At 37.2% G+C, this 12345-nt stretch overlaps 1 protein-coding gene across 1 annotated transcript in view; it reads left to right on the forward strand.

Annotated features, from left to right (window-relative positions):
• Positions 1-1214: 1214 nt before the first annotated feature.
• LOC127158079 (B-cell receptor CD22-like) overlaps positions 1215-12345 on the forward strand; it is a 38295-nt gene continuing 27164 nt past the window's right edge. The window contains exon 1 of the mRNA XM_051101227.1: positions 1215-1264. Within this exon, the coding sequence (XP_050957184.1) occupies positions 1222-1264 (43 nt within the window). The 5' untranslated portion in view covers positions 1215-1221. The remainder of the gene's footprint in view (positions 1265-12345) is intronic.

Genomic DNA, 12345 nt, shown 5'->3' on the forward strand with positions numbered 1-12345 from the left:
TAGTATAGAGAAGATAAAGTTGTAAATAGCTTCCGGGTGTCTGAGGTATTGCTGATTTAAATTTGGTGGAGTTTTTGGCAACAGAAACATTAGAGGAAAAGTGGACAAGTGGGACTGATGCTTGTTCAAGTCAGCTCAGTCTTGTGTCTTACTCCATTTTATTGCAGCAGCTCTTGTTTCGATGGTCATGGACAGTGTTGGATAGTAACCGATTACATATTAAAAAAAAAAAAAAAAAAAAAGTAATTGTAATTAGATTGCATTACAATTAGATTATTACATAATTACATATTAGTCACACAATGATAGAAAATTATGCATAATTTATTGATTCACCCCAATTCTTATTATTTTCTTAGAAGTTTAGTATGGTAAACTTCATTATAGTTTTGTGAATTATATGTGTACTAAGGCCCTGTTTACACCTGGTACCTGGTCTGATCTGTCACTTATCAGTCTGGACGGAAATCATACTGTAATGTTTATTAATGTTTGTACATGTAATGCAAGGATTTATTATTTATTTATTTATTTTATTATTATTATTATTATTATTTTTTTTTTATTTTTTTTTTTTATCAGTATGGTACATCAAAACGAGTTACATCAAAAGTAATCTATAAGTAATCAGAAAGTAGTCTGACTACATTAACTGATATGTGTAAATCATATTATTTTACTAGCTACAAATTTGTCATGTAATTAATAACTGACTACAATTACAGTTATCTACACTGGCCATATAGAACATCTGTAAGCTGGAGGGTGTTGCACGTGCTGGCCAGGAAGTGGCAGGATGTTAAGGTGGAGAAGAGAGTGGCAGTACAAGAGAAAAGAAGAGGTTAATGGCAGGGAGGGAAGCAGATGACACAGAGAGGAATTGGATATGGCAAAGAGTGGAGGTTACAGCGAACCAGAGGCGAGTCTCAGAGGTGAACATGAAGTGAGAGTGGCAACAGCATGTCTTGCATTTCCAGGAAGTTACCCAGTTGGCTTGGTGGATGGTGACAATATAATCTACATGTTTGGCAGGATTAGTAACAGTAATAGCATGATGTTCAATGTGCACGCCACTGCAACAGAGATAAACTCATGGCAGTAAGAGAATTCCAGGATAAATAGGAAAGCATTGAGCATTGTCCTATAAAAATTACAGTAGGAGATTAAAACAAACTTCAGACCAATATAAATGAGCTACATTTGTTGTAGGTGTCATTGGGAATGGCTCTTCATCTTCCTCTGATCTTTCTGCTTATGATTCACAGTGAGTCACTTTAACACTTCAGAAACTCAAAAGAGATTTTGCAAACAAGATTTTGTCCTGCATCCCTGGTGCACAAACTTCTGCTAATTTGTTCAGTATGAATTCTGTGTTTCAGGGGTTTCTAGTGCTGATTGGGGTGTGAGTTACAGTCATTCACGCATCTGTGCACTAAAGAACTCATCAGTGATAATGAGCTGCACTTATACATACCCTACTGGATATAAGATCATGAATGTGTTCTGGACCAAAAACCCTGTAAAGGGTGTAGATCCTCCAGATCTGTCCAAGGACCCTAAATACAGGCAGAGACTTCAGTATCTAGGAGATAAACAGCAGAACTGCACCATCAGACTGAATCATGTGACACAGAAAGATTCACACATGTACTGTTTCAGATTCATCACTGATAAACCTGATGGCACATGGCTTGGTAAACCAGGAGTAAGTCTTACTGTCACAGGTGACTTTCATGAGGTTTCCCTCTTCTTCTGTGCATTATGTTGAATAATAATGAGTGTGTGACAGCAGCACTAGATATAATGTGTGTGTTGTGTTCAGATCTTCAGGTGGAGTCTCCTGAGAGAGTGACAGAGGGAGATTCAGTCCGTCTGACATGTAAAAGCAGCTGCACTCTGACTGACAGAGCAACATTCATCTGGTACAGAAACTCACAGCCATTAACTGAGAGAAGAGACAGAAACAATGAACTCCTGCTGCAGTCAGTCAGAAGAGAGGATGCAGGCAGATATAGCTGTGCTCTACATGGACACACTTACATCTCTCCTGCTGTTCATCTCAGTGTTATGTGTGAGTATAAATTCAGACATAGTTATATATATATATTTATATATATATATAAAAGTATTTGATGGACGTATAATATGTGTCAAGAGCATTCACTCAGTATCATTATTTCATTTTTGACCGAGATGTCTTTTAGCTGGTTTTGCATCTGAACTCTTTATATATATATATATATATATATATAGCTAAAAAACAAAAACAAAAAAAAAAAAACATCAGTTTACTTCTAGATCCTCCACAGCCCACATTTGTAGCAGCGAGCCCATGTTGTAAACTAGCTGAGGGAGATTTAGTGACTCTGATCTGCATCAGTGATTCAAACCCACCTGCTCTGAACTTCAGCTGGTTTAAAGGAGAAATGTTTGTAGGATCTGGAAGAATCTACAGCATCTCAAAGATCAGATCTGATCACAGTGGAGAATACAAGTGCAAGTCCAACAATAAACCTGGAGAGAAATTCTCTGATGCTGTGACTTTAAATGTCATGTGTGAGTGTATTATAGAACATAAGACAACATAGAATAATCCACCATGATTATTATAATTATTAGTTAATATTAGTAGCAAAAAAAAAAAAAAAAAAAAAAAAGTTTCTCTCTCTCTCTCTCTCTCTCTCTCTCTCTCTCTCTCGCTCTCTCTCTCTGCGCATGTGCAAGTGTAGTGGTGCGAGTAGAGCGTGTTGGATAGAGCGTGCTTGGAAAAATTGTTTCTATCTTTAACTCTTTTTTCTCTTTCTTTCTCACATTTAGTTAAGATTGTACTGGACTGTGGTTTTAACATTGTATTGAATGTGTTAAGCCACTCGCCGCGTCGGTATGGCATGTGAATCTAGTCAGGGTATCTCACACCTGTCGCCACGTAATGGCAACAGGTGTGTACCTGAGGCTGGCGTGAGTGTAGAGGAAGTTCTAGTGGTGGTGGGAGAAGTAGTTGGTTTTGAAAATATTCTCTCAGCATCACGAATGAATAAGGCAGTCGTCGTATTCTTGAAAACAGAGCAGTTAGTAAATCAGATCACGGAAACTGGATTGTAGATCAAAGAAACATTTTTGCCCGTAACTCCGTTAGCAGCCCCTGCAACTAAAGTTACGATCTCAAATGTACCGCCGTTTGTCTCTAATGAGGCTATTGTAAAAGAGTTAAGTCGTTTTGGTAAAATCGCTACTCCTGTTAGGAACATACCATTAGGATGTAAAAACGCCACACTCAAACATGTTTTGTCTTTTAGGCGGCAAGTTCTAATGTTTCTTAATTCACTTTAAATGTTAGCGAGATTGTGGCCGATACTGCAGGAGATACAGTAACATGAAAGAAAAAACAAGTAGCAAAGAAGCGGAGGCTGCTGCAGGAGGATAACGGGCAAAAGCAGGTGAGTGAAAGCGATGATGATGCTGAGAGCAGTGAGCAGGCTGGAAACAGCGCTGCTGTTGTTATGAGTGTTAGTGATGTTGTTGTAAAGGTGGTGGAAAATGAGAATGTGACTGATGTACACGCAGTAGAAAAAGATGATGATTTGGATGGACTGTCTCAATGTACTGAAGACAGTATGAGAGATGATGAACAGTGGTCAGAAGGTTTAGAGATGTCTAAGGTGGCTAGTGAGGACTTGTATACTGTGGATCAAATTAATGAGTTTCTTCATGAAACTAAAGGAAAAAGTACTGATGTCAGTGAGTTTTTTCCAGATTTGGAGAAGTTTATATCATCTGTTGTGAGAGCAAGGAAAGTTTGTAGTTTTGATGAGCTATCGCAACAGAAACGTTTTAGACTAAAGAAACACGTCACTGAAATCCGAAAGAGAATCAATGTTGAAAAAGGGAAACTAAAGAAGGGGACTTTTTAACTAATCACTATGGCAAGATTGTTTTTTCTGACTGTGATCTTTCAACTCTCTCTCCTCCTTTTGGAAACAATACGGGTGGGATCCTTAAATGTTAATGGGATGAGGGATAGGAAGAAGGCTAACACAGTTTTAGAATTTATCAGGTTAAAAAATCTGAATGTGATTTTCTTACAAGAAACCCATAGTGATGTGGTTAATGGGGTAGATTGGAGACTGTGGTGGAGAAATTAGTGATTTCTTACTCATGGAACAAATCTGAGTGCAGGAGTTGCAATTCTTTTTTCTTCATCTGTCAAAGCTAAGATTCTGTACAAAAAGGAAATTGAAACATGAAGGTTATTAGCAGTTAAAGCTGAAATAAAAGGTTTTTCTTTTGTTTTTGTGAATATTTATGCACCAAATAAAGAGACTGATAGAATAAATACTTTTAACAAACTTGGAATGTTTTTAAAAGAACAAGAAAGTGATTTAATATTTTTTAGCTGGTGATTGGAATTGCACACTCAATGCATTACTTGATATAAATGGAGAGGAACCTAATTTTCAGTCACCTAAAGTGTTGACTAATGTCATTGAAACTTTTAAATTTACAGATATATGGAGGGGAAATAATCCTTTAACAAAACAATATACTTGGGTAAAAGTGAATGATGGGACAATCTCAGCAGCACGTCTAGATATATTTTGTTTATCAAATAATATGAAAAATAGAGTGACAAATACAGATATCATCCCTACATCTTTTACTGATCATAAACTTATAAGTGTTAATTGTACATTGGCATCAAAGAAAAATAAAAGTGCTTACTGGCATTTTAATGTAAAATTATCACAAGATAAGAGTTTTTGTGAATCTTTTAAACATTTCTGGGAAGCCTGGAAAAGTGAAAACACTATTCTTTGGTGGTAAATTTACAATTTACTTCTCTTTCAACCTTGTGTTTGAAACGGACTTTAAAGAAGCTTGAAAAAGAAATTCTGGTCATTGAGAAGAACATGTTGGGAGATCTTTCTTCTAACATAACAGAGTGGTCTGAAAAGAAACTGGAACTAAGCTCCTTCTTAAATGAAAGAGTTAAAGGAGCTCTTGTGAGAAGTAAATTTGTGTCATTGAGAGATATGGATGGTCCTACTTCAAATGCACAGTTTGAAAAACAGTAATGGACATTGTACATCTAACCCTGTGGAAATGCGACACTTAGCAGTGGACTTTTATTCCAACTTGTATTCGGCTGAGAACATAGACATTCAAACTCAAAATGAATTTTTAAAAGATCTTCCACGTTTAAATGAAGAAGAGAGAAACGCTTTGGATTTTGGACTTACTTTTGGGGAATTAACTGAAGCTGTTACAGGACTCTCTATAGGCCGTACTCCAGGCATAGATGGACTTCCTGGTGAGTTTTATAAACATTTTTGGACAATAATTGGAACTGATTTATTTGAAGTGTTGCAGGAATGTATTCATACAGGCTTTTTACCTAAGAGTTGTCAACGGGCTATTTTAACTTTACTTCCGAAAAAAGGAGATCTTACCTTATTGAAGAACTGGAGACCAGTGGCAATTCTCTGCACTGAATATAAACTTGTATCAAAGTGTCTTGTGAATAGGTTAAACAAAATATTGTATAAAATTATACACAAGGACCAGTTGTATTGTATAAAAGAAAGATGTATTAGTGATAACTTACATTTAGTACGTGATGTCATTGATTATGCTATGTATAATAATACAAATGTGGGAATATTATCATTGGATCAGGAAAAAGCATTTGATCAAGTTGATCATCAGTACCTCTTCAGAGTATTGGAGGCCTTTGGGTTTGGAGAGCCATTTATCAATATGATAAAACTTTTATATAACAATGCCACATGCATGATTGAGATGGCAGGTGGTCTCAGTGTACCTGTTAAAGTACAAAGGGGCATAAGACAGGGGTGCCCAATTTCAGGTCAACTCTACAGCTTGGTTATTGAACCTCTTTTGTGTAAATTAAGGGAAAAACTAATGGGTTTACAAGTAAATAGTTCTTTCACCAATGACTCTGTTAAACTTTCGGCTTACGCTGATGATATTACTGTTGTTTTAAGAAATGCTGAAGATGTTAAAGTCTTAAAGGATATGTTAATGATTTATGGTAAAGCTTCATCAGCTAAGGTAAACTGGGGAAAAAGTGATGCTCTCTGTGGTGTGGTTTAAGCCAAAGTAGCCCAACACTTCCTGGTAATCTACAATGGAGTAGAACTGGTCTTAAATATTTAGGGGTGTTTTTAGGGAGAGAAGATTATAAAAGACTTATAGAATTGGGTGGGATTAGTGGAGAAAGTGTGCGCTCGGTTGTCTAAATGGCAATGGCTGCTACCCCAGTTGTCATATAGGGGAAGAGTCCTGATCTATAACAACCTTGTAGCCTCAGCTTTGTGGCATAAGATGAGTGTTCTAGAACCTTAAAGGTAGAATATGCTTTTTATGGTGTAATCAAAGACCTTGAAACTTTTAATTGCATTTGGGGTGTAAATCAGTGTATATGTGCAACAGACACTAGTGGATGTTTGGAAATGTATGTATAATTCTGTTTTGTGTTTTATATGTAAGTAAAAAAAAAAAAAAAGATTTTGAATGAAGGAAAAAATGTACAAACAAAGTGTGTTAAAAGTCAAGTCTCTCTCTCTCTCTCTCTCTCTCTCTCTCTCTCTCTCTCTCTCTATATATATATATATATATATATATATATATATATATTTATTTATTTATTTATTCATCTATTTATTTATTTATTTATTTATTTATTTATTAATTTTGTCTCAGCTTTTGGATGTCCGGTGATACTGTACATATCTATTGGAGTGGTTTGTGGTGCTTCAGTTGTTATCATGATGGCGCTGATTTGGTAAGATGTGTTTTGTTATTGTTTGCTGGTACATAGATGGATTTATAACGTTCTTTAAAAGGAAAACAATAGTCATCTGGCAAATGTTTATTTTGTTTGTAAGATTTTTAATTTTTTTCATTTTATAAATAAAATTGTAGTACATAAGACTGTCCAATGGTCAGAAGTATTGAAATATCATCCAGGATTGCTCTACAAGCACATATTATTTCTGTGCTCTCTTATGAAACATATTCATTATTTTTTAAGGCAAATCAGGGTGAAAAAGAGAAAGGACACACAGGAGTCTCAGGTGAGAGTGATGAGTTTGGTTATCAGTAGTTTATTGATGAGGTATATTGATGAGTAACTAAAAGTCTAAATGTATAGTGTGAATTCTATATTGAGTTAATTATAAGCATTAGTTACTTGTCTATTGTGTGTGTGTGTGTGTGTTTTATTTTTTTTTTTTCTTTAATGGCAAAGATGAATCAGCCCAGACCACATGACAACAGACATCAAGCCCCTGATGTTAAGTTGGCTGAATCTGTATATGAAAATGTAACGGTAAGTTATTATTACGGTTATTGTCTAGATTTTTTTTTTTTTTTTTTTTAGTAATATTTTTGGGAGTTTTTTTCCCCTACTTTTTTTTTTACAATATATTCTGATGGAGTTCTAAAAAGGAATATCCAAAATGTCTTTTAATTTAATTTTTTTTTTTTTTAGACTGACAAGTTAAGTCGGTAAAGTCATTAAGTTAGTAAAGTCATTAAATATCAACCACAAATTGGAAGTGTTATTAATCATATGTATTAATAATCTAAATCTTTCTTTCTTTCTTTCTTTCTTTCTTCTACTTCTTCTTCTTCTTCTTCTTTTCTTTCAACTTTACAAGAAGAAGCCATAGTATTTGGGACGCACACCAAAATATTTTACAGCCTCTGTGGGTGGACCCCTGAATGATTGACAGCAGTGTCATGATTTCTATTTATTCATTCAGCAGATGATTTTTTTCCAAAGTGACCTATGACCGTATTTATAGGCTAGAAGTATTATTTTATACAGTTATCAAGGAAAAATTTATGGAATAAAGTACCATGAATGAATAAAAAGTGTTTTAATTTGCATGTTGTATAATATAGTTTGTTTACTTCATTTAGATGTGTTGTGGCCTTTAGTCTCAGTTTTCAGGGCAGAAAATAAAGCTCTATAATGCAGCAGTTTCTGTCTTTCATTCAGTACTTCACTTCACTGCACAAACAAAACTGACATCCTACAGTTCCTTATACTGGTTATTTTTGTATGAAAACGGCATAATTTTTGTAATCTGTCCTAGTGAAGATGCCGTACTTCGTGTGATCTTTGCACCTCCTGCTGGTGACCATATAACAAAGCAGGATAATTTTCTATCTTTCTTAAATATGTCATTTTAAATCTCCAAAAACGATAATGTTATAAAATGATACTAAACATAAATCTAATACATCAAATTATATAAAGTCTTCTGAAGCTATAACTATGACAGTTGTTATCGACTGATTGATCTAGCAGCGTTGCTCTCAAAATCATTTGTGTGGGTGCATTTTTAAAGGGTTTTCGGTGCGACATTGTCATGTGAACAGTCGACATTTGGATGTCAGTCCACCTTTTTCCTCACAAACCTATAGACCAGGGGTGTCTAACCCTGTTCTTGGAGATCTACCTTCCTGCAGAGTCTAGTTCCAACCCTGATCAAACACACCTGTCTATAATTATCAAGTGCTCCTTCAGATCCTAATTAGTTGGTTCAGTTGTGTATAATCAGGGTTGGAGCTGAACTCTGCAGGAAGGTAGATCTCCAGGAACAGGGTTGAGCACCACTGCTATAGACCTTATTCGTCAGAGAAACGAGTGTGCAGGCATCTTTAGAATTTTGTCTTTGGACTTTCGTTTTTGCGGATTTACTTATTGTAGAGCTAACAGAAGTTATCATGGAAGACCGAAAAGATTTTAAAACTAGAAATTCATATGACATTACATTCATGCTATAGTACAAAAGGAAGACGGAAGACAACGAGTGCAACACGTTCTCACTCCCAACTCGTCACATATAGACGCTTGGTCAGGACCCTTTGGCGTCGCTTTCTGACGCTCAAGGTTCCCCCTTTAGCATCATTTTTCGATGTGGAGGGTCCTCCATTGATTTCAGTTGTTTGTCTTAATTTTATGGTTTGCATGAATTTGTAAAAAAAATAAAATAAAAAAACTGAAATAATTTGATATAAATGTATACTTTCATTGGAGCACCTAAACCCACCCTTACCCTAAACCTACTGAAAATGATCCTGCTCCATTAACGCGCTCACATCTCATTCAGAAAGATACTCCCAAACATTAGCATGACGCAATCGGTCATGAGACACAAAAGAACCAATGGCATTTCACAACCAAGGCTGACGTAACGCTTCCTCTGGCTGGCGGAATTTTTTTTTTTTTATTTTACTTACACACAGACTGAGCAGACGGAGACGGATTGTGTCTATTCCTCTCACAAATCAATTCTTTTGCCTCGGGAGACTTGGAATATTAATAATCTTTGGAATATTAATAAGAAATTATGACTGTAGCTGTATCTGCCAGTTATATCTTCTGTTTTATTGACAAATGGTAGGTTTAGGGGCAGGGGTTGGGTTACCTGCTTGTAAATGTGTAAATAATGAAATGTAAATAAAACTTGTGACTGTTTACATTGAAAAATCACACCCCAACATATATGCAATTATGGCAATATTATTACACAATATATAATTTAATCATGACGATAAAATTCCCAGTGCCTTTTGCGTCAGCATTATGACGCCAAAGGTTTCTTATTTGAAGCAATACAAGACCCTGCACGTCGAAAAAAGTGACTCCAAAGGGTCCTGACCAAGTGTCAATATGTGACGAGTTGGGAGTGAGAACGTGTTGCCGTAGACATATGAGAGCAACATGTTGACTTTATTAGCAATGATAACAGGTCCCGGGTGAAGGTTTTCAAGTAGATAGTGACAGAAAGTCATCTGCCAGACATCTAAGAAGATGACTCCATTAATATCACTGAACATCTCCCGCATCACTGTGTCCAACTGCAACACTTGCAAGTCACTTTGAAAAATATTCTGAAAAAACACATTATTAGAATCAGAAAGAGCTTTATTGCCAATTGTGCTTGCACAAATGATAATATACCTTTCCTACCATGGAAAGAAATGACAATATACTATCTATAGTACAAATAAAGTGTCTCAGGTTATGCAATCCAGAAGGGGGTATTAGAACGAGATTCAACATCGAGGGGAATTGAGTCGTTCTTAGAGAAATAAGTTAAAAACAACTCATGTGAAATAAAGTGCTCTAGTACCTTCAGCCTGCGGCTGAGGTGAGCACCAAGGCCAGCCCTCCATAGAGGGGAGCCTTGCCAGGGCAACCAACAATGGCTAGAAAGAGACATCGCCATGACCGGCCAAAGAGGGGCATTAGCTATTATCAACCCAAGTAATCCGTGCTTTCTTTCTCAAAAGAAAGCGTGTGCCCTGTTCTAGCCATCCCTCAGGTGTGCAAGAACAAACAAGGGCCTAATCATGCCTGGCAGGCTGTTGCTCCTCAGAGCCAGCACTGAAAAGGTTTTCTGCAGAAACACCTTAAATGCATGAGGATTGGGTGAATAGCTTGGTAACACGAAGCCCCTCAGGGCGAGACATATGTAAAGTGTGATGTGTCCAGCCAGAGATGTCCAGGGGCATCTCGTGAAGTCAACTTCCGAGAGCTTACCTAGAGGAAGGACAAAACAAGTCCTAGATAAAAAAAGTAAAGGTGAGTAGAAAGCATATCATACTGGAGGTTACCTGAATGGAAGATCAACAAGTCCTGGGGTTGCAGTAATGTAGCAGGGACCCAATGAACAAGGAACTGCCTCGTAGTACCTAGTACCAACGGCTGCAGAATAAGGAAAGTCTTCCAAATCCGATCCAGGATGGAGACATAAACAGCAACCAGGGGTCCTGTCATCCGAACATACTGCAACACAACCCTAAGCAGCTAATAACAAATACCAGTTCTAGTGAGATAAAAAAAAAAGGATCATACTCACAACCATGGCTCCCCAGCATGATTCATCCACAGACATACTAGAAGGGCTAGTCTGAAGACTGAGTCCGGACCATCAGTTAGGCTGTTCTATACATAAAAGAACATAACCCTGCACATCAAGGTCGATGTGCCAGAGGGGGGGCCAGCTGAGACAAACACACAGAGAGTGTGCTGTCTACTTACAACCCTAGCAGGTGAGACAGCACTGTCTGGATATGTACTACTAGTTAAAAAACCCTAGAAGTGGGAGCAATAACTGAGCTTTAAGCAGCTAGTCCCACAGAGCCAGTTCAAAGAACCCGATAAACCCTCCTAGACACAACCCAGACCACCAGAGTGGGCCATCTACTTACAACCCTAGCAGGGAAGAAAGTGCTATCTAGGCGAGGGCTCAAGGAAATCTCTACTTAAAAGATCCTAGAAAGGAGAGCAGTCATTGAACTAGCACATAGATATCCTCAGATACCAATGTGCGTAGGAAGGGCTATCAGGCATGAAACCACCCGAACTACAGAAAGTAAGCTGTCCAACTAAAATCCAAAGAGGGGCAACAGCATTGCTAGGTAAGGGCGACCGCCAACTAAGAACCCTAAGAAGGGGAGCGATAACCAAGCTAGCACATGGCTATTCGCATATAGCTGGTTTTAGGAAAGTAAACCATGTAACCGCCAGGATCAAAACCAGCCGTGGGCTGTTTAAATATAACCCCGAAAGGGAAGACAGCACCATCTCGGCAGGGCTTTAGGAAGATGCTATTAAGAACACCAAGGAAGGGTCTTAGCAAGCACATACCTACCCTCAGATAGCTATGCTTCCAGGAAGGGGCACGTTGACACACAGCTAACCTCAGATAGCTGCCCTTAAGTAAGTCTATCCCACCATTAACATGGCTGAACTATAACCACCTTCAGATGGCTGTGTTAAGGAGGTGTCCTTTTTTTGTCCATGAACCCGAGTTTTGGCAGATAATTAACACCGCAACGTGTAGCATTTATTCAGCTCCGGAGCTAAACAGGCTCCGCCTACACGCAGTTTGAAATTCCCTTGAAAGGGAACTGACTTTAATGAATGAACCCAAAAGGACTACAAATTGACACTGGGGATATAGACATTAAGACTGGATGCTAGACACTCAAAAACACCCAAAAAGGGGGAAATGGGGAGACACATTTTTCATGTTTTTAGCATTCTACCAAAATAGTGACATGTTAACCTACAGGAATATTGGCCAAGCTTAGGGACCAAATAAAAATAAATAAATAAATAAATAAATAAATAAATAACTAAATAAATAAAAATGAGAGACACCAGCTGTGAAAGTATTCCACCCTGTTAGGGACATATACATGGTTATCACAAAATAAAAATAGTGTAAATGTTAAACAATAATCAGCTTTTCTTGGATAGTATATTTTGGAATCAAAAGCAGAGTTTATCTCCCTGATTACCCT

This window comes from Labeo rohita, unplaced genomic scaffold (assembly GCF_022985175.1).
Source record: "Labeo rohita strain BAU-BD-2019 unplaced genomic scaffold, IGBB_LRoh.1.0 scaffold_133, whole genome shotgun sequence".
NCBI lineage: Eukaryota > Metazoa > Chordata > Actinopteri > Cypriniformes > Cyprinidae > Labeo > Labeo rohita.